The 20,540-nt window shown below is 39.9% G+C and overlaps 2 protein-coding genes across 11 annotated transcripts; one reads left to right on the top strand and one right to left on the bottom strand.

The window, feature by feature from the left end:
• Positions 1-1,817: 1,817 nt before the first annotated feature.
• LOC105895395 (aspartoacylase) lies at positions 1,818-15,426 on the bottom strand. 10 transcript variants are annotated; one of them, XM_012822026.3, is made up of 8 exons: positions 14,790-15,417; positions 14,347-14,659; positions 13,822-13,913; positions 5,792-5,987; positions 5,424-5,517; positions 5,078-5,185; positions 3,700-3,809; positions 1,818-3,212 (listed from the first exon to the last, which is right to left on the bottom strand). In XM_012822026.3, the coding sequence occupies exons 1-8, from the start codon at positions 14,900-14,902 to the stop codon at positions 3,015-3,017; spliced, it is 1,224 nt and encodes a 407-aa protein (XP_012677480.2). In that variant the 5' UTR covers positions 14,903-15,417; the 3' UTR covers positions 1,818-3,014. The 10 variants fall into 10 exon arrangements, with proteins under 10 accessions (XP_012677480.2, XP_012677479.1, XP_031427403.1 ...); XM_012822025.3 differs by lacking the exons at positions 14,347-14,659; positions 14,790-15,417 and adding exons at positions 7,743-13,063; positions 13,608-13,671; XM_031571543.2 differs by lacking the exon at positions 5,078-5,185 and having other exon boundaries at positions 14,790-15,421.
• A 31-nt stretch (positions 15,427-15,457) lies between these two features.
• c8h11orf54 (chromosome 8 C11orf54 homolog) lies at positions 15,458-19,837 on the top strand. Its single transcript, XM_012821946.3, has 8 exons — positions 15,458-15,636; positions 16,049-16,147; positions 16,461-16,534; positions 16,637-16,738; positions 18,007-18,183; positions 18,499-18,648; positions 18,957-19,073; positions 19,416-19,837. The coding sequence occupies exons 1-8, from the start codon at positions 15,570-15,572 to the stop codon at positions 19,587-19,589; spliced, it is 960 nt and encodes a 319-aa protein (XP_012677400.1). The 5' UTR covers positions 15,458-15,569; the 3' UTR covers positions 19,590-19,837.
• The last annotated feature ends 703 nt before the right edge of the window (positions 19,838-20,540 follow it).

Below are 20,540 nucleotides of genomic sequence, written 5' to 3'. Positions count from 1 at the left end.
GAGTGAAACTGTGTGTGTGTGTGCAGTTAGTAACCCAAGATCAATAGAAGGTATGCACTCACCAGCAAACCCAAGTAGAACCTGGAAATACAGGACTGTAATGTAAACATTCAGAGATGAGTTGTATTTTCAGATGTAATGTAACTCTAAGGGCTCAACATCCTTTTTGTTTACTGTTTATATGAGAATTACAGGAATTCTCATAAATATAGGAAATTGGTTGTTTACATGACTTTTCTCAACACCAACTGGAAATAGAAATGCATGTCAGCATGTCAGATATAAAAATTCAATTGTGTGGTGCCTCTGAGAGGTTGGGCATCAATTTGTAACTACTCGAAAAGAAACGTACACCGTGGCTGAAACGTGTGTGGTCAGGTTGATTTTTTTGCTAAGATCACCTTACTGAATGAATAAATGCCTACATAAATATGGTGAAATAGCTGTGGCAGTTGCATATTCTGGAGTTTGGCAAACAGACAAGGGAAAGGCCTTCTTTGAGTAATGTTGGGTTTATAAGGTCTGTACAAGGAAACAGGAAATGGAGGAAGAGGAAGGACAATTAGCAGTTCATATGACTGTGGTAGGTAACAGAGTACAACTAAATGGATAAAAAAAAAATAAGTGAGCCATGTTACAAAATGCTGCTCTAATTTGTTAGAGTGGATGCGCTGGCAGAATCACACTGGCATCCCTCCAGCCAGAACAGAGGCTTCCAGGAAATGAAGACCTATGTCAGTGGCGGAAACATTAATCACAAGAGACCAAGAACATCTCTGATTTGTAAGAGAGATGCCCGCGCTCTGTTTTGAATGGTTTCTCTGGAACATTTCCCGTAGATAAGGGATTATTTTCCTAAAAGCATCTTTGACATCAGTCTGTCATAGTCTATAATGCCCTTGTACGTCGCTTTGGACAAAAGCGTCTGCTAAATGACTAAATGTAAATGTAAATAATACTGATTTCACATATCTGGAGGTAGTGCCCATTGATCAGTTTCAGGGGATTGATATTTGAAAGTGCATAATGCACCGATTTGAAAGTCTTACTACTTTATGTAACTTTCTAGAAGGGATGGTATATCAGAAATAAAATACCTCATATAGTCTTTAACAGTATAAACTGTTATCTGCAATGATTCATATGATTTATATCCTTTCCAATGAGGTAAAGTCAGAATTGAATGGCCTTTAATCTGTACTTGAGGCGCCCTCTAGTGGTGAAGTATTAGAACATGTCAGAATGTGGATCTAGCCATCACTGGCACAATTTATTATTTTACTACTCAGTTCTGGGATGACGCAGCTGTGAGTGCTCTCAAAGCAAACCTGGGTTCTGTGTCTCCAATTACTACAAATATTTTACATATTAACACAAAACCACATATTTTATCTATTAAGACTACAACCACACACAATATACTGTTCATTTTCAGGTTATCCTCAATTGTTGTTCAATAGGGCTGGGTGATGCAACCTAAAATAAATGATAATTTCGCAGATTTATCTCGGTGACAATAACTCAATTTTTCTTTTACATGCTAAGTCTCACAATAATTATTTGATAAATTCCATAATCACAAAAGTCATTATGAAATTTGTAATGCAGGAACTCACACACACATACTCACAACCAATCACAACCTGACATGACAACCTGACATACCTAATTTGTCGTGATAAATGAAATTAGGTCGATAAGAGGTTCAAAATGATGGTATTGGTACATTTCTGATTGAATTGCCCAGCCCTAGGCTATTCATGGATAAGCCAGGTAATGCTACCAATCCAAAATGGAAATTATTAAAAACATATCAGTTAATGTTCAAAAAGTTTCATTTTTTAATTTTGAAGAAACTTTAAAAATCTTAAGGATACATCAGAATAAATCTCTCTCCACATAAAACAATTTAAGACTTAGAAGCTGCTCGGATTATTTATATAAGGGCATGTAACAATTGATCAACTTCAAAGGATGGTGTGATGAAAATAACACATACTCAACTGACATAGATGTAGGACAATTAAACAGAATGAAATAGTTTAAGCAATCAACATATAAAATATTGCATAGCTTTTGAATTTAAAAATTAACTACACTACAACTCTTAATAATAAGAAAAGGCTCAACATATTCCAGGACAACACCATTCCACAATGATTTCATAGAAAGATTGACCATTGTCAACACAATAACAGTAAACTTATACCAACTGTGAAACATTATGCTCCATATTTAAATAACCTGCACATTTCAACATTCACCACAATGCACTTGATTACTTCATTTACAACCATTAAATAAAACAATGACACTACCTTTCCACTTAATATGCAGTGGTAGCACGTATTGCACACACATCTATTGGGCTTGACTCTTTAAATGATCAGAGTTCTGTTAAGGCGAGCACAGGACAGCACCAGTGGAATTATTGTCACTCACAGACAGGGGTTATCTTAAGAGTTTAAGGCTATTTAAATTCATTATGAAATATGAACATATCAAAGTGAGGTTATTATAAAGTGTGATACAGTCTTCTGAGTGTATTTTGCTTTTGCCACTAATCGTCTCTTATTCCTGAGTAGTACAAGACATTAAAGAGGAGTGTATTAAATGTTATGAATATATACATACAAATGTTCAGTCAAGCTGATGAATACATAAATGATTACTCTTTAAACATATAAATCTTGTTAATTTCCTAGAATATATCTAAAACTATCTGACTGCTGGGAAAAGTTTTGACAGTACCGTCACAAAAAGTTTCAAAAATAGTATTTTACATACTAAGCCCCACATATGTGGAATTCACTTGCATAGTTGAATCAATGTTTTCTTAACTGTAAAATATTTGTTAAAAACGTTACTCTCAAACTAAGCAGATTTATGTGAAAGCATTTCTTTGTATATTACAAATTGGTGCAAAAGTGCGTTTTTATTCTGTTTCATGGACAGTTCAGTGAGTATTAGGGTTAACTAATAGTACCTACTATATCTATGTGACTTCTGAGGCATTACTGATCTATTTTTCTGATGGCATGGGCTGCTAATGTCTCTCGTCGAGTTGTCACAAATGCCTGCTGTTTCTCATAATATGCAGCTTCGTTGATAAATGTAGCATATACTGGGTTGGGACCTTCATAAGGGATGGTTCTGCCATCAAATGTTTGGAACATAGGATCACCCGGGTTCAGTGGCTCCCAATCACAGTCCTTAAAAGAGTGTAAGAAAGAAAGAAAGAAAGAAAGAACGAATAGGAGATAGAGGAAAGAGGGATAGAAGGAAAGACACAGAAAGAGTGAGAGGGAAACAAAATTAAAAACTCTTAAATGTTCCTGAGACTTACAAAGGGAAGCCTATTTGAAGACGTGGTATCAAATAGATATCAGAAAGACACATTCTGCATATTCCGTTTCAACAGCTTCCTACTTTTCTAGTGTTTGGGTGGAAAAACACAGAGGCCTTGGAGTCACAGCGACCAGTCTGAGTTTCTGAGTCATAGGCATGCGCATGCGCCTTCACGCTCATTACAATACAGCAATGCCTCACAGCTCTGAGTTAAAGGCTAATGTATTCACTAAAGCACAGCAACATCTCTCCAAAGAACACTGCTGATTGATTGAGAGCTCCAGAGCAGGGTAAACAACGTAAATACAAATTAAACAGCAGACTAAAATGCAAACCATGTCCACTATATACCTGCAAATCTGGATGCACCATGGCAGTGATGTTGCCGTTCGTGTCTCTGGGATAGTCCATCCTCTCCTGAACTCTGAACACATCAACATTGCATGGAGGAAACTCCACACCTAAGAGATAAAAAAAAAAATACATGCAGACGCAGATCATTAACTATGGTTTATGACATTCAAGAAGCTATTAAGGATGAAACAGTGTAACACAGGTCAAGAAAAGAGTGTGATTACATTATTCGATGTGGCTATGTGCCATCTGCACAAAGCTATTTGCTTGGTGTAAATGTTTTTACATTTTTACATCACACGCAAGTTGAGCCTTTTCATGCAGACGTTCATACTCTAGGCTACTGGCAACTGTATACACATTCTTATTAGATCTTGAGACAATGACATATTTGTTGTCAGACAGAAACAGCAGCAGCTCTTCTGAATGTTGAACATGTGAGTTTCACTCTGTTTGGCACGAAATTCGAGTTCAAGTTCTGTGCCCTTTCATGAACACTGCTGTGATTTTTTTTTTGCAGCTGTCCCGTACCATGCGGATCAGACACGTGGAAGCGGACTCTGAGCGGAAAAAAACTCAAATCAGCACCACAGTGGAGCATTCATGCACAAGCACATGGCCCTTCCACAACACAAGATCGGAACACCCTGAGAGCTCTTAATTACATGGAAACCGACCAACTTCCGAGAACATTCTATTCACCACACAAGAAAACCCAGCTCCCCACTCACCCACACTTGGCACTCACAGCATATTTATGTTGGGATGGAGGAGGGGGTGAGGGCACAGAGACAGTGGAAAAACTGAGTTTGCACTAGACCTGAGAACTGCAGACGCTGCAGCGCGTACTCATGAGACAGACAAAAAAAAAGGGAAGTCTGGCGACAAGGGGTATTTCAGAGGGACACAAAAGTCAAAGCCAGAGTCGCGGATTAAAGCAGAGGAACACGGAGGCCTGGTGAGTCACTCCTCGGTGAACATGAGTATAAACCTCAAAATGTCACTCATTATAATGCAGACAATCACTTCAGGGCACAACGCTCAGTTTAAAATAACACAATGACGTATGATGGGTACAAAACAGATGTCTCCAAAGTCCAATCATCACAACACGGTTATTGGTCAGTCAAGAGTAAATAAGCATAATCTTTCATTGAGGTCGTTTGGTTTGATTTAGGATCGCTGCTGTATACATCTAATGATGCATTAACACATACCTTAAAAAGGAATAAATTGATAATTACTGACTGAGATTTCTTATACCACCTCAGTCCTTTTCTACTTTTGATTCCCTGTCCTATTAGGAGCTGCCTGGCATTGTGCAGCAGGGCAAAACCTTGCTCTCTAACCTGAGCTGAAGATCCAGTGCACTTACCATTGTTGAAAAGCTCAATAAAATCAAGAGCAGTTTTCATTATCACCCTCATGGACTCAAATATGTTGCTCCTTAATACACCCTGAGGCTGTGGGCCAACCTCAAGACCTGAAACGAACCAAAAGATTAGACACCTAAATGGCTGTACCAGGCACATATTTCATACAGTGAATTTACACAGAACAACCGCAGAATTCATTGTGGTCTAATGGATGCTAATGTGAAGAAATTTAGAAGACCTGAGGACAAGCTGTTTTGTGAGAGCCGCAAAAATGTTCAAAAGTTCAACACACCCAGCACAACATTTCACACAATGTTTTCTTTCAGTTTTGTACTTTGGTCTTACCAATGGGGTGCTTGGCTACGGAGCGTGAGGTTGAATACTTAAGCAGTGGGTGTTCATTCAAGAGCACCGAACAACTTGCTGGAGCAATGGCTTTCTGCGGGGCAAAATAACAAACAAGTGCCTTATTTGTTTAATGAAATAACAAACCAGCGCGCAAAGTCAGTGGGAACACACCTCCACACACACATTCCTTCAAGCAGCAAACATGTTAACATTATTCGCAACATACTCAAAAGATCAAATGTCACACTCACCAATTATTTAAGTGGTAAAATTCTACCCTTTAAAAAAAAGAGACATGTTTATGTCTTGTTTGTGTATGTACTTAATTCCTTGGTTTATCCTTAAATCTTGAAGCTTAATCTCACCTTAATGTAATGCACCATCTGGAGAGTGAAGTGGTCAGTTGAACTCTCCAGAATGAGAGTGCTGCCCATGTTGGAAGTGGTGTTGTGGAGGTCAAAGATTACATCATAAGCATCTGCTGTGCCTTTAGGGCCAAACATCTTATTTATCTCCTGGGCCCTCCGGACTTCATATGGCAGCTCATCAGCACAGGGTGCGCTGTGGACAAAGAACATTTAAAAAGATGCTGCCTGTGACGCCATACGAGTTTTGGTCATCTTGCCATCCAAGGCTCAACAAAACAACGTGAGAACCCCATGCTGCGCAACTGGTACATCACGAGACCTACAACCCTAAAGTCGCGGATTCCACTGAAACACCTGTGCTAATACAACCGTGTTTACTGTAGCATTGGTTGAATTGTCTGGAAAATGATAAATAGCAGACACAAGTTGTTGCTTCTGTTATATGTGAGGGCAGAAAATATAGAGAAAATGACACTGCTGCAGGCCTTCACATTTTTAAAAGAAACTGAATGGACATGACTGCATACGATGGATTATAATTTAACTTCCATGCTTGACCTGTGAGACACCAGAGGATGCTTGTGTTCAACTAGATCAACTATTTTACAAACCAGAAACACATGGTGTGAATTATTATAATTATGTAAACCTATGTAGTAATACCTAAAATCTTCAAACCACTTTCTCTCAAGTGGTGACTTGAGCAAACACTGTGCATTTAACAGCCACAGAGAATGAGGCCTTAAACTAACACTCATTCCTGAACTATTTGTGCCTACAGTTTATCATCATGTGACGTTATTGACTGGTTTCAATGGCTGACACCTCAATTCAGAAAACCGTGTCAATGTTATGCTCCACGGTAATAGTGAAGCACGGCAAATATAAGTTTATTTTAAAATGTGATTGATAGTTGCCTTTCATGTTAACTGTATTCTCACGATTGTTCCACATGCAAGCAAAGGTGTATAGATAGGATGTCTGAATTACATGTGGCTGTGCTAAAATATAACTGTATCTCTAAGTGAACGAAGGCTATTGTTCAAATTCCACTCATTTTAAATGTGCTAATTTACAATGGCCAAACAGATCATGCAGAGCCCATGTATTCGGGCTGTTTTCAGAATGCATTCAGGAGCCCTTTATTTGAAAGAGAAAGGAAAACACAGCTGAGCCCAACACTATTCCAATCTAACACAATTATGGAGAAACGGCTTTTCACTGGCTATGCAAAAGTAACATGACAGGGAACAACAGCAGTGAAGTGACACACTGCGTTTGAGGGTGGGTATGTATAATTCAAAGAACATTAATAACACTGCATACTGTGCACACAATCGGTGAAGCAAAAATAAAACATTTACTGTTTTTAAATATTTGGAAACTGATTTTACAACACGAAAAATGCTGCGAGTGCAGTACTGATGGTTTTCACACAACGGATGTGTTCATATAACTCATAGCAACAATACCAAATTCCAAACCTAACAGGATCCAATCCTGTAAAGGGCATGGTTGCCTACATACTCTTGTAATATACCTTGAAGTCACGAACATCAAAAAGTGCAGTGTAATATCATATATAATGACCTTAAGATACACATGGTGCAGTTTTTGACAGCCGCCAGGGCCGTCCATGACCCCAGACAACAAATAACATCACGTTTCGCACTTAACGCTCTACAGACGAGAAAGTCCTATAGGCTTAACATAGGGCGGGGGAAAACAAGTTAAGACGATTAACACATTCCTATTTCATTCTAATGAACTTGTTTGGCACGTTGTAACATGTTTTTACATCAACAACAACGACAACAAATCTGAACAGATAAAGTTTCGTGTTCCATCAGACTGACTGTTTACGTTTGGTCACAAGGCTACTAATAGCTTACAACAGACTAAGCTAAAACGTTAGATACTGGTAGAGTATCATGTCACATTTCTTTACCTGAGGTTTTCTGGCGTGAACGCTCGGTTCAAATCTGTGTCGACGTATCTAGTGCATTTCTCGACAGCCCTGGGGTTTGTAATGAAAGGTTTCGTCATCACTCCGCTTCTTTGAATATCCTCTCCATTCTTTAACCACATATTTACAAGCATAATGCCGGACATCTCATTGCCATGTGTACCCCCAAAAATAGCCACTCTTCTGGCTTCGTTAAAACAACAGACACCACAACGCGAAGTCATAGCGCTCACTCCTGGAGTGTTTTTAGTATGGAGCAGCTAAGACAAGCCTACAGCACAAAGTTATCGTTACTGTCAGCACTGGCTATGCTTTTGTTCGGTGTGCGGTGGCCAGTAGGCTATTACATAACTATCGCCGTTTGAAAGTCCGCGTTCAGTCACCGTGCAAAACTGCGCGTTGTACATTAGTCAAAGGGGTTGGGTTTCAAGATCCTCCCTGTAACCTACATACCATAGCTTGACAGTACGTTTACACTTCGCATTTATATTTAATACTTGTTTATGGACAGGCTAGAGACATAGCAGAAATCTTAAGTCTACTAAAACAGTGTGCTATATTTAAGTTTTCTGCACGTGTCAGGTCTTTTAGCGGACAGCCTTGGTTTGGGAAAGGCATGAGCTCTCTAATTCGACAAGAGAGTGCTAATGGTAAAAACACATTAAGTCCAATACAGGTACACACGAACTGACCATAGGAAATATAGCCTCCAGTTCACATTTTGACAAAGAACATATTTAATGTCCTAGCACGTCATGAATTCTATTGAAACATAAGGAATTATTCAGGACACTTAAAATATGATTTCATATAAAGACATTTTCAAAGTACAAAAGTAAAAAATGAGTAAAAAAGTAAAAACATTTTTTTATCATAATGTAAACAAGTATACACAAAATGCTTTACGTGGGTCAGTGTTTAGGCCTCCTTTAAGCACATTGAGACCCGTCAAATATGAGCTCATAAAGATACACAGAATGTAGATTTGCAGTCACTCAGTGTCAAACTATATTCTCAATTTAAAAAGGAGCAACGAAGTATCCACAAAATATTACTGACGGATATAAATTAATCAGAAAGCAAATAAAAGACTGAAGAATATCTTCTGATCTGTATCTACAAGTCTGAACACAGTATCATGGCATCAAGAAAAAATGATAAAAGATATTTTACACTTCCATCCCTTCTCCAACTGCCTTTGTCTCTTTTCGTTCTGACAGTATGGGTATGACGACACACAAGACAGATACCCCATTACAGTCTAAATATAGACCAACAGCGGTTACCACAAGTGTTACCATCCTCTATTTTTCTCCCAAACATTAATTTCTCTGGGTAGTATGCTTGTTACCATCATCTCATCCCACACATTTTTGTCAGGTGTCTATCAATAACAGGCTGCCATACTTCTCCTGTCTATGCCATGTTCATAATACATTAACATCCCCCAATTTTCTACACATTATGACAAAAAAAGGAGGGAGTTCCTTCAAGTACTGTCCTATTCAACTATCATAATGTGTATACCCATCACATTAAAGTGTCTTTATTTGCTACTTTTTTTATTCATCATATATTTTGATTTGGACATTCTTCAATCATTTTTTTTTCTTTTTCTTTTTCTTCTGTAGTGGGGGCATTAAACCAGATGGGATATGTGAACTGAGTAATACTGGGTTTACATCAACAGTCTGATGTGTCAATGTCAGACCTCTTTTGGCCCACAAGAGAAAGACACACATTCTCCTCATGGTCTACATCAACAGTCTGACATGTGTCAGTGTCAGACCTCTTGCTCAACTCCATGGCACCAGAGTCCAACGATACATCTTTCTTTTTTCTTTATTGTTGGGACCGTCTCTTAGTTGAACATTTTGGCCTTCAGGTGTGTCAGAGTGAACTGAAGCTGGATCCTTTTCAAAGGAGCAGGCACTTTGGCATGTTGTTTTACTTGTATCTAGTTCCCGCAGACCGTGAGAACAGTTCTCTTCAGATCTTATTGCTTCTAAGCTACCTGGGTTTCCACTTTTATGTCTTTTCTTCTTCTTCTTTTTTGGGTACAACATTTGAGCTTCAGGATCTGTAGAATAGCAAATGTTGCCTTCTGATGTGTCATTTTCCCTCTTTCTTTTTCCTCCATCATCTGGACCATCACTTATCTTTTTCATCTTCTTTCTATGAACAGCTTCCTGTGCACTGGTTACTAGGTACTCCTGAGAGAAACTGTTTGCGTCTTTGAGGGAATCCAATTCTTCCACTGGTCGAGACTCCACGTCCTCCTTCCTTTCTTTTGTCTTTTTCTTTTTCGAGCTGTTCAACATCACAGAATTGTCATCACAAGATGGCACCTCGCAAACTTGAGATGACACCAGCTGTTTATCCCTCGCCTTCTCAAAAGGAGATAAGGCTTGGGGATCTGAAGTTGTTTGCTCCACGTCCTCCTTCCTTTCTTTTGTCTTTTTCTTTTTCGAGCTGTTCAACATCACAAAATTGTTATCACAAGATGGCACCTCGCAAACTTGAGATGATAACAGCTGTTTATCCCTCGCCTTCTCAAAAGGAGATAAGGCTTGGGGATCTGAAGTTGTTTGCTCCACGTCCTCCTTCCTTTCTTTTGTCTTTTTCTTTTTCTTTTTCTTTTTCGAGCTGTTCAACATCACAGAATTGTCATCACAAGATGGCACCTCGCACACTTGAGATGATAACAGCTGTTTATCCCTCGCCTTCTCAACAGGAGATAAGGCTTGGGGATCTGAAGTTGTTTGCTCACATTCCAGTGCATCGTATGTTTTCTTTTTCCTCTTTTTCCTCTCTCTGTGTTGGTCACGCTGACCCTCAGGCGCGTCTGAATTAATCTGTTCTTGACTTTCCTGTTGAACAGGATCTTCTAGATCACATGGGTTCTCTTTGCTTTTGTGTTTCTTCTTTCTCTTCTTTCTTTGGGATAACATTTCCATTTCAGTTTCCGGTGCAGGTGCAGGGCTAAGCATGGTGTCCTGTGAGATACTAATACATTCTCTGGGCACACTGCACACATCCACTGCTGGAGATTCCAAGCAGTCCTTCTTATCCTTGTTCTTTTTCTTCTTCTTCTTCTTCTTCTTCTTTGCTGTACCAAGCAATGAAATAGAATCACCATCTACAGTTTGCAACTCACAGTCTTGAGAGGATGCCACAGAACTCTCCATCGCCGGCTGAATCTGGGTTTTTGGTTGGGGCTCAGAAGTACTCTCTAATGACAGTGACTGTGTTTGCAGGTTGCTTACCTCAATATCTGTTTGGGCATTTTCTGTTTGCTCAGCGATGACTACATGAAGTTCATCTTCTGTGTCAGAAACATCCGAGGCCTGAGATGTGACATGAGATGGAGCTTTGTAGTTCGGACCAGCTTGGGATGTCTCCAGTACCTGCGTGCAGCAGGACTTATCATCGACTCTCTTCTCTTTTCCATTCCATGTTTGCTCACATTCCAGTGCATCGTATGTTTTCTTTTTCCTCTTTTTCCTCTCTCTGTGTTGGTCACGCTGACCCTCAGGCGCGTCTGAATTAATCTGTTCTTGACTTTCCTGTTGAACAGAATTTTCTAGATCACATGGATTCTCTTTGCTTTTGTGTTTCTTCTTTTTCTTCTTTCTCTGGGATAACATTTCTATTTCCATTTCAGTTTCCGGTGCAGGTGCAGGGCTAAGCATGGTGTCCTGTGAGATATTAATACTTTCTCTGGGTACACTGCACACATCCACTGCTGGAGATTCCAAGCAGTCCTTCTTATCCTTGTTCTTTTTCTTTTTCTTCTTCTTTGCTGTACCAAGCAATGAAATAGAATCACCATCTACAGTTTGCAACTCACAGTCTTGAGAGGATGCCACAGAACTCTCCATGGCCGGCTGAATCTGGGTTTTTGGTTGGAGCTCAGAAGTACTCTCTAATGACAGTGACTGTGTTTGCAGGTTGCTTACCTCAATGTCTGTTTGGTCATTTTCTGTTTGCTCAGCGATGACTACATGAAGTTCATCTTCTGTGTCAGAAACATCTGAGGCCTGAGATGTGACATGAGATGGAGCTTTGTAGTTCAGACCAGCTTGGGATGTCTCCAGTACCTGCGTGTGGCAGGACTTATCATCGACTCTCTTCACAGAATTGTCATCACAAGATGGCACCTCGCACACTTGAGATGATAACAGCTGTTTATCCCTCGCCTTCTCAACAGGAGATAAGGCTTGGGGATCTGAAGTTGTTTGCTCACATTCCAGTGCATCGTATGTTTTCTTTTTCCTCTTTTTCCTCTCTCTGTGTTGGTCACGCTGACCCTCAGGCGGGTCTGAATTAATCTCTTCTTGACTTTCCTGTTGAACAGGATCTTCTAGATCACATGGGTTCTCTTTGCTTTTGTGTTTCTTCTTTCTCTGGGATAACATTTCCATTTCCATTTCAGTTTCAGTTTCCGGTGCAGGTGCAGGGCTAAGCATGGTGTCCTGTGAGATACTAATACTTTCTCTGGGCACACTGCACACATCCACTGCTGGAGATTCCAAGCAGTCCTTCTTATCCTTGTTCTTTGCTGTACCAAGCAATGAAATAGAATCACCATCTACAGTTTGCAACTCACAGTCTTGAGAGGATGCCACAGCACTCTCCATGGCCGGCTGAATCTGGATTTTTGGTTGGGGCTCAGAAGTACTCTCTAATGACAGTGACTGTGTTTGCAGGTTGCTTACCTCAATGTCTGTTTGGGCATTTTCTGTTTGCTCAGCGATGACTACATGAAGTTCATCTTCTGTGTCAGAAACATCCGAGGCCTGAGATGTGACATGAGATGGAGCTTTGTAGTTCGGACCAGCTTGGGATGTCTCCAGTACCTGCGTGCGGCAGGACTTATCATTGACTCTCTTCTCTTTTCCATTTTCACTGCATGGAGAGCTGCCATGACCAGCCAAGTTTTGGGTACTATTCTCTTTCGCAGCAAGCCGTGTTGACTTTCTTAATTGGGTTTGTTTAATCTCTGGGGTTTTTGAGGCATCCTTGGTATTCTGAACTTTCCTTGTTTTCTTGACCTCTGAGTGACTTGATTGTTTTGGCCTTCTGGATTGCCCAATTTTTAAGCCTTTTGAGACATCTTTGGCATTGGAAAGTTTCTTGGCATTGGAAAGTTTCTTGGACTTGGGAAGTTTCTTGGACTTGTCCAGTTTCTTGGACTTGTTTCTTGGACTTGTTTTCCTGACTTCTGACGGACTTTTCCTGGTATTAGAACCCCACTCTTGTCTGATTCTCTTGTGAAAATTCTGAACAAACAAAGCTCCATCCTGCAAGGAAATAAATCTCTTTCAGCAATGCTGGAATACTTTGACAGCAGGTGTCAATGTATCCTCAGAACAAAAATGTTCTACACTTTTGTTTTAACTTAGTATGTTATTTTAAGTTAATCTGACATCGCAACTATTCTGACTAGTCATCTTGTCTATTTGATTAAATGTTTCTCCCCCTCCTAGAGTGGAGTCATACATTGTAAAATACTCGCCAAAATACTCTATTGCCAGTTTTAAAACAAAGAAAAAAAGAGTAAATGTTCATTTTATAAATGATCCCATAGTGAATACCAATGTGAGGTACAATCAAAGAGTATCCGATCATGGCAAACATTCTCTCCTCTCACTACGTAGACAAAACTCAAACTTGGCAAAAAGCCCCACTCTGTTGCAAGGAATGAGTATCTGTATTTGTCAGGAGTTGAACGCTTAGCTTTGGTTGTCCTCACCATGCAATATCAGATGAATTACAGGAGGGAAATTTGCATCAGTTTGGGTGTTCAATATCAAGATGGAAATATTTGAATTCTGAAATACATACCACTATACGCATGTCCTCTTGGTTGTCTTTGTGTTCTTCAGTCTCTTCTTCCAAACCAGACAAACTACAAAGCACCACAACTTATTTATGACACCGACATGACTGCAGAGCTGCATTCTTAATGGATATTTGTACCTAGTTCTCAGGATAGAATTAACACAGTCTGACATAACTTGAATGAGGTTTAGCTCATTATCTGTGGTGTACAACTTACTCTGAAAGTGGATCCTGGTATTCTGGTTTCTTGCTTTTCTCTGTTAAAGACAAACTTGTCATGCACTGGAAGAATCCACCTATTGAAGAGTTCTTAAAAAAGAAAAAAGGAAACAAAATGGAGGGTCAAATCAAAGTCACAAAACAACTAGCCTGTACTAGTTTGGCGATGTCCAGAAGAATGGGCTAAAACACCACAGGTGTCAGAGCCTTGTGAGCACTTAACCAGAATGTGTATTGGAGGTTTTTAACTGTAAAGGTTGCTCTATAGAATACTGAACACATGAACAGTTATGGACAAAAACAGATTTCTCATTTGATTGATTTGTAAACTCAATTTTAATGTGTAAAATAAACTTTCTTTTGTGGTTTATTATGGTCCTAGTTGACCCTATGTTTTCCTTAGACTGTCTGCAAATGACCAGAATCTTTTCAGGGTTAAGGGCGTTGAATAATTTTAACAAAACTACAGATATACTGTACATCAAAACAAAAATTCTGCCTGGCCATGTTAAAACATATTTACCACCAAAGTTTGTCGCTGGAGAGATGTCAGGCGAGCTTTTGGATGATACTTTTGAAGGAATGGAAAGTGTATCCTCCTCTTTCGTACACTTGCTTCTCTGGAATGGGGCTTATCTCTGCAACTCCTAGGACACCAGCTGTCTGTCTTACTGTGAAGTTCAAAGAATGCGCTGGTTTCTTCGCTTTCGCTGTCAGAACTCTCCTCACATAAATACAAGGGGTGGGTCTGTGACCTCGCCCGATTCCTCCTCACTCTCCTAAGCGGTGGAGTTGAGGTCACTGCTTGCGTTAGGAAGATGCTGTTGCCCGAATCACTGGGGGGGGGGGGGGGGAAGAGGACAAGAATGAAACATTAGACGTACAGTAAAACAACTACTTTGGCTTGCTATAATTATGGTCACTGGAAGCTTATAACCAAATGGATACAGTCCACCAATATAATACCTGTCTGAAGAAGCCATGCCATTTTGATTGGGAATGCCATGATGTCCCTCTTCTCTACTTTCATTGTTTAAGATCTCTGATTCAGGCAATATACTACAGTTATCCAATGCCATCTTCACGATAATGTTATTGTACTCCTTCAATGATTACCCTACTGTTACTCGAGTAAGATGTGTTTTAGCCATCACGCAGCAGTGTCTTCAAACAGCAGGCAAAAGCAATCAGGACCCAAGACATATTAGTGCGCTGCCCGTATTGTCGAACTTATTGCACAATGCATCTAAGGCTAACCTCTCAAAACATAATAGTTCGTTAATGCCAATGTTGGGAGAGGACTCTTGCTTCACATAACACAGCTAGTTGACTTAAAGTTAGCTGTCATGTTTTGCTGCATATTTCCTTAGCGTTCTAGCTAATCAAATAAGTCTACACCCAGTTCAGCTGTTGCATTTACCGGCGTGAGACTAAATCCAACCACAAAATAAACTTTTCCTGCAGCTCGCGACAGCGACTTTAATTTAAACAGCACAACCTAATCACACACCCTCAGACACATGCTGTATCCAAGCACGCATGCTCGGAAACAGGAAGCCACCAAGTGTCACGTCTACTTGTCCGGTGGAAAATCGAGTACAGTACCTAAAGTTCCTATTTCTGGGTCAGTGCCATAAGAAAAAGTATGGACAGTGTGTAATCATGTGATCAGCATCCCGTGCATTTAAAAGCCCATGCTAAGCGATTGTCTGGCTTGCATTTTGCCTGAATATTCACTACCCAGCCATGACAAGTAACAGCCAAACGGAAAAGTTCCAGCTACACGTTCCGAGTCTAGAGGAGTTATGTGAAGGTAAATGATGAATGCGCTATTGGAACTATATCTATTAGGTTGCAGGCAGCACACAGTTGTGTTTCTTCTGCATATTAAGTAAATAGGTTAGAAAACTAACATATGCAGTAACGCATGACATTTATTGGGGGTACTCTATTGGAGACTTACATTCATGATCGCATAATATCTTATTAATTTACACAGACTGGGTTTGCGTTTGATAGAAGTAAGCGAACCTACGCCATGGCAGTTCTGTTTCAGGGCTAAAGTCCAGCATTTATAGCAGTTTTACGGCCACCATTTACGAGATGGCTCGTTAATATTGTGATGTTGTGCAAAATACATGCACGTATTTGATAGAGATGCGATCGTTTTTAATAGCATGACTGTGAGTTATTTTTCCTCATCAAATAACTGTTGTATTCTTCAGTTTTGGAGAGTGGTCTAAAACAAAATTTTGCTGATGCAAAAGTGTCTGTCACCGACTGCCCAGACCTTACCCAGGAACCATTCAAGTTCCCTGTAAAAGGTAAGAATATAAACTAAGATTTATGCAGACATTTGCAACACAACTGGTTTTATTTACATCAGGGGTTCTCAGTCCTTCTCCTCGAGCCTTCCTGTCCTGCGTCTGTTCCTTTCTCTGTAGGCTAATTCAAATGCCCAGTTGTTTTCCACTAATCAAGATAGCCTCTGACGAGTTAAGTCATATGCAAAACCAGCAATACAGGGCTGTGTGTGTGTGTCAGAGAGAGATAGAGAGGGTGAGAGAGGCCGCATTGAAAACTACTGATTTATAAAGCGTCCAGCTTTTAAGTATTCTTTCCCCTTACACTCAACAGGTTTGTGCGGTAAACCTCGGATAACAGATGTTGGTGGCGTGCCTTATCTCATTCCAGTGGTTCAGGTGGAAAAGGCAAGACTAAAAGTCTAGTCAATGGCTTGATGTTATCAAAGGGGAAAAAAAGACACAAAACAATGTGAATAATCTTGTATTCTGTTCTTCTGTTTTTTGAAGATCTATAACATGAACGTGGTGTCCAAGGAGTTGGAGCTACCTGGTGCATTTATCATCGGAGCTGGTGCTGTCTCTTCAAAAACAGCTGGCATGAATGCTGAGGTCAGTTAATGTTAAACAGTCACTATGTTACATTTAGGATGGCATCCTTCTAGGCTTGTGATTGTAGTTACAGGCTGCAACTTGAGGCCATACAATTAGACAATGTATTGTGCGTCAGTCAGCTACTGATTGATGATTCCATGATGGGGTTATGCTCCATATGGGACAAATACATCTCTTCAATCTTCATTTCAATAAAAAGCACTATCATTACCTCGTCATTACCTAAGTGTAAGGACAAAATATTCAGTTACAATTTCCAACAATGTCTAGCATTTGACTAACAGTGTGCCCAGGTCTGCTGTGTGTGTTGCTCTGGCCTGGGGACAAGGTGATCCCCAAGGCCCCCTCCCTGGCGCACAGGTCGCCTACTGGCTATGTGCACACGGCAATGCACACACAACACATGTTCCATTTGTGCACGGCAAAACCGCTCTCCTCTCCAACACACCGTTTAATCATTAACCTTTGCATTGGCCCCCACTAGCCTTGTGCTACCCTTTGACCCCCACTGACAGACTGAGTGTGCCTCCCATGCAGTTTACAACAAAAGTCAGTACACTCTTCTGCAATATCACTTAAATGTCAAATGATTCAAAATTGTATCACCTTCTAGTAATTGCATTAGTGTAATTACATAATTGTAATGTTTTCCAAGATGCAGACATGCAGATAGATACAGCCCATAGGTCCTGAATTGAGAAAGTTGTGGTGTTCAGTCACGCATCATTTTTATAACCATGTTCCTGCAATTAGGCAAATTGGAAATCACAGGTGTATTCACTTCTAATGCATTGAGTTTCCACAAGCCTGTATTTTCAATATAGTCTTTCTAAAGTATTTGTTTTTGATTTGTTCATAAGAGGAAATACTTAGAATCAATGCGATTACTGAGAGGTGATATCATTTGGAATCATTTGACATTTAAGTGATTGCACTGGGGGTGTACTCACCTGTTGTATGCTGTATGTCATATGAACTAGGATATCAATGTTGACACTTACCTTTTGGTCTGTCATGATTCTGCATGGCCTTGACAAAGCCCCATTGATGCATGCTGGTCAACTCTATTGATTAAAGTGACTGTTTAAGAATAGATATCATGCCGGGGGATGTATATGATAAGCAGACTATTTGAGTGATGGGGAATGTTGTTATCAGATCTGGTCTGGTGAGATTTTACATTCTTGGGCAGGAGCTGTTTTATTAAATCATATTATTTAACATAATGTAATGATATTTAACTGCGTTATTTGCCTGCTTTCTAGTTAATGCCCCTGGTGCTAACTGAATCTGAAGGGAAGCCTGCAGTAAATGCTAGCTACTTTTCCTCCGTCAATCCAGAGGATGGAAAGTGTCTACTTGAAAAGTACAGCGACAAGTTCCACGATTGTGACTTTGGACTTCTGGCTAACCTGTATGCATGTGAGGGGAAATCTGGGAAGGTGAGAAAAGGTCTTGCATAATTAAATATCTAGATTTTACAATTTCTATGTAATTTTTATTCAAAAATGGGTCCTTTCACTGACTTGTAGTGGTTTGAAACTCAAAAGGACTGGATTGTGTATTAAAGAAAAATGGGTTAAATCATCCAGTGATCATATGGCCAGAGGACAATAGATATGTAATGTACTAAAAGGTTGTTCATCACATTACAGTATGTGTATATGTCATGGTACCTTTTCGAGTCTTGTGGCTTTTAACAGAGAGAATCCGATTGATGTGTTGAGTGTTTGTTTGTTTTGTTTTTGTGTCCTTAGGTCATAGAGGTGAGAGCCAGCCAGAGAACAGGACAGGACAGTCTTGTGACATGCATGAGAAAAGCAATGGAACAGCGTTATCCTGATAAAAGTTTGGCCCTGGGTGGGACTTTCATCATCCAGAAAGGGAAAGCAAAGATCCACATCATGGTAAAAATTATCTTCATCAATGTTTTTCAGACAGACAAGTTTCATTAAGCTTAATTTGTGAACTTCTACACAGCATATGGATGTTTTTAAAAGAGAGTATGAAAGATCCTTCATGTGATGCTCAATAGTGCTGCAAGCGATGATCATGGTTTTAGTTTCAGGCCTATTAAATGTAAATGTCACAATGACTCACCATTTTCCCCAACAAAAAACACACATACAAATTAATAGCGGATGTGCCATTATGTTGCCATATCTATAGATTATTAACAAACTATTCTTGTGAATTGTGCCACGCTCATGTGTAGCCACGGGAGTTTTCGGCCTGTCCTTTGCAATCTGAGGATGACGTTAACAACTGGCTGAAGCACTACGAGGTCAGCGCTCCATTCATCTGCCAGTCAGTGATGGTGTCCAGGGACCCAGTGAGTACAGACATAACCTAAGGGCTTTGATTTACCACTATGCAGATGTAGTGTGAGGTAGCAGCAGATTAACTAGCCAGAACATTCACTATTTCCCCCAGCTCTGTTTAAATATGTGAGGTACTGAGTACATTCCTTTGGAAGAAAAACTAGCTTCCAGAAGTGACAATCTATTGTGACACTTTCTTCATTTTGGTTTATAGTGCCGTGGAACATTCATTTTTAGATTATTGCATTAGCTTGTTGATATTGTTCAGGGGAAGCGCATTCTCATATGGTTGTCATAGATTTTGTGAAATACATATCTTCTCCCTATTCTCCGTTTCTTTTCGTACTTGTAAGGGTTTGGACCTTCGCGTGGAGCACACGCACGGCTTCAGTCACCATGGTGAGGGTGGACATTACTACATTGACACCACTCCTGATACTGTGGAATATCAGGGGTACTTCCTACCTGCGGAGTTCATCTACCGCATCGACAGGCCCAAGGACACTCACAAGATTGGTAGAGATTGAGTATGATAAAAATCTGACTTCATCATCATCTTCATCAGTTGATTGAACATGTAGTCACTATACCCTTGAGAATCCATGTAACGTTATTTGTTTAGATTTGAAAACAAATTATGAAGTAACAAGTCAATAACAAATTGCTAGACTGGTTCTGAAGCACTTTTTAAAAGTACTTTTTGTATGATTCAGTTATCTTTATACTGGTAGATGAAAGGGGATAACTGCAAATAAAAACAATTTCACAGCCTTGACCTCTTGACATTTTTTATCAAATATATAATGATTTCATATCACTATCCATTTACTCACTCAGACCTGTACTCCCATACTGGACTGTCTGTCTCTGCCTGTGCATTGTCTTGGGTGAATGGCCCATGGTAGGTCACATTGCATGAGAAAAAAGTTTTTGGAAAAGGAAGAAAGCCGTTCCGATCTAAAGCATAACCTCTGACATGAAAATGGTCAGGTTTTTTGACGTTGTTATTTGTTTTTATTAAACCAATTGGTTCACAACAATATTTTTGTAAAAATACTATGATTTCACACTGCAAAAGACGTCTAGGCATATAACACAATCTGGGGCCTCCTCACAACAACTTGGCCAAAACAAGCCAAATACACTATTGCTCTGCACATACATTACTGCATTCTTATTACATTTTTGATGTGCAGCACTGACATTCACTCTGGACCATCCAGCTCCATTTGTCCTGAAATTGTATGAGGCTGTGCCCCCTGGATGTAAACAGATTAGGCATTCCCAGGGTAAGTTAGGACTCAACCAGTAGACATTTACCTTCCATGCTCTCAGGGGCTGCTTCTATAGCCTTAAATGTATCCCTACAGTCGCCATGGGATATGTGTCAGGCAAACTAACTCAACCCTGTAGCACCTTTATGCTGAGTCAAGTGGTGATGGCGCTTCGGATTCCCATACAGTACATCCTGGAAAAGA

Source organism: Clupea harengus, chromosome 8 (assembly GCF_900700415.2).
Source record: "Clupea harengus chromosome 8, Ch_v2.0.2, whole genome shotgun sequence".
Classification (NCBI taxonomy): Eukaryota; Metazoa; Chordata; class Actinopteri; order Clupeiformes; family Clupeidae; genus Clupea; species Clupea harengus.
The sequence above is the reverse complement of the archived record's forward strand: the minus strand, read 5'-3'. Positions and strand labels throughout refer to the sequence as shown.

Coding starts and splice junctions, on each gene's coding strand:
- LOC105895395 (XM_031571535.1), bottom strand. CDS start 14,902: ATGGCATTGGATAACTGTAGTATATTGCCTGAATCAGAGATCTTAAAC. Junction 14,660..14,789: donor GGCATGGCTTCTTCAGACAG/GTATTATATTGG, acceptor CCCCCCCCCCAG/TGATTCGGGCAACAGCATCT. Junction 13,064..13,607: donor AAGAGGACATGCGTATAGTG/GTATGTATTTCA, acceptor ATTTCCTTGCAG/GATGGAGCTTTGTTTGTTCA.
- c8h11orf54 (XM_012821946.3), top strand. CDS start 15,570: ATGACAAGTAACAGCCAAACGGAAAAGTTCCAGCTACACGTTCCGAGT. Junction 15,637..16,048: donor TCTAGAGGAGTTATGTGAAG/GTAAATGATGAA, acceptor TGTATTCTTCAG/TTTTGGAGAGTGGTCTAAAA. Junction 16,739..18,006: donor CAGCTGGCATGAATGCTGAG/GTCAGTTAATGT, acceptor CCTGCTTTCTAG/TTAATGCCCCTGGTGCTAAC.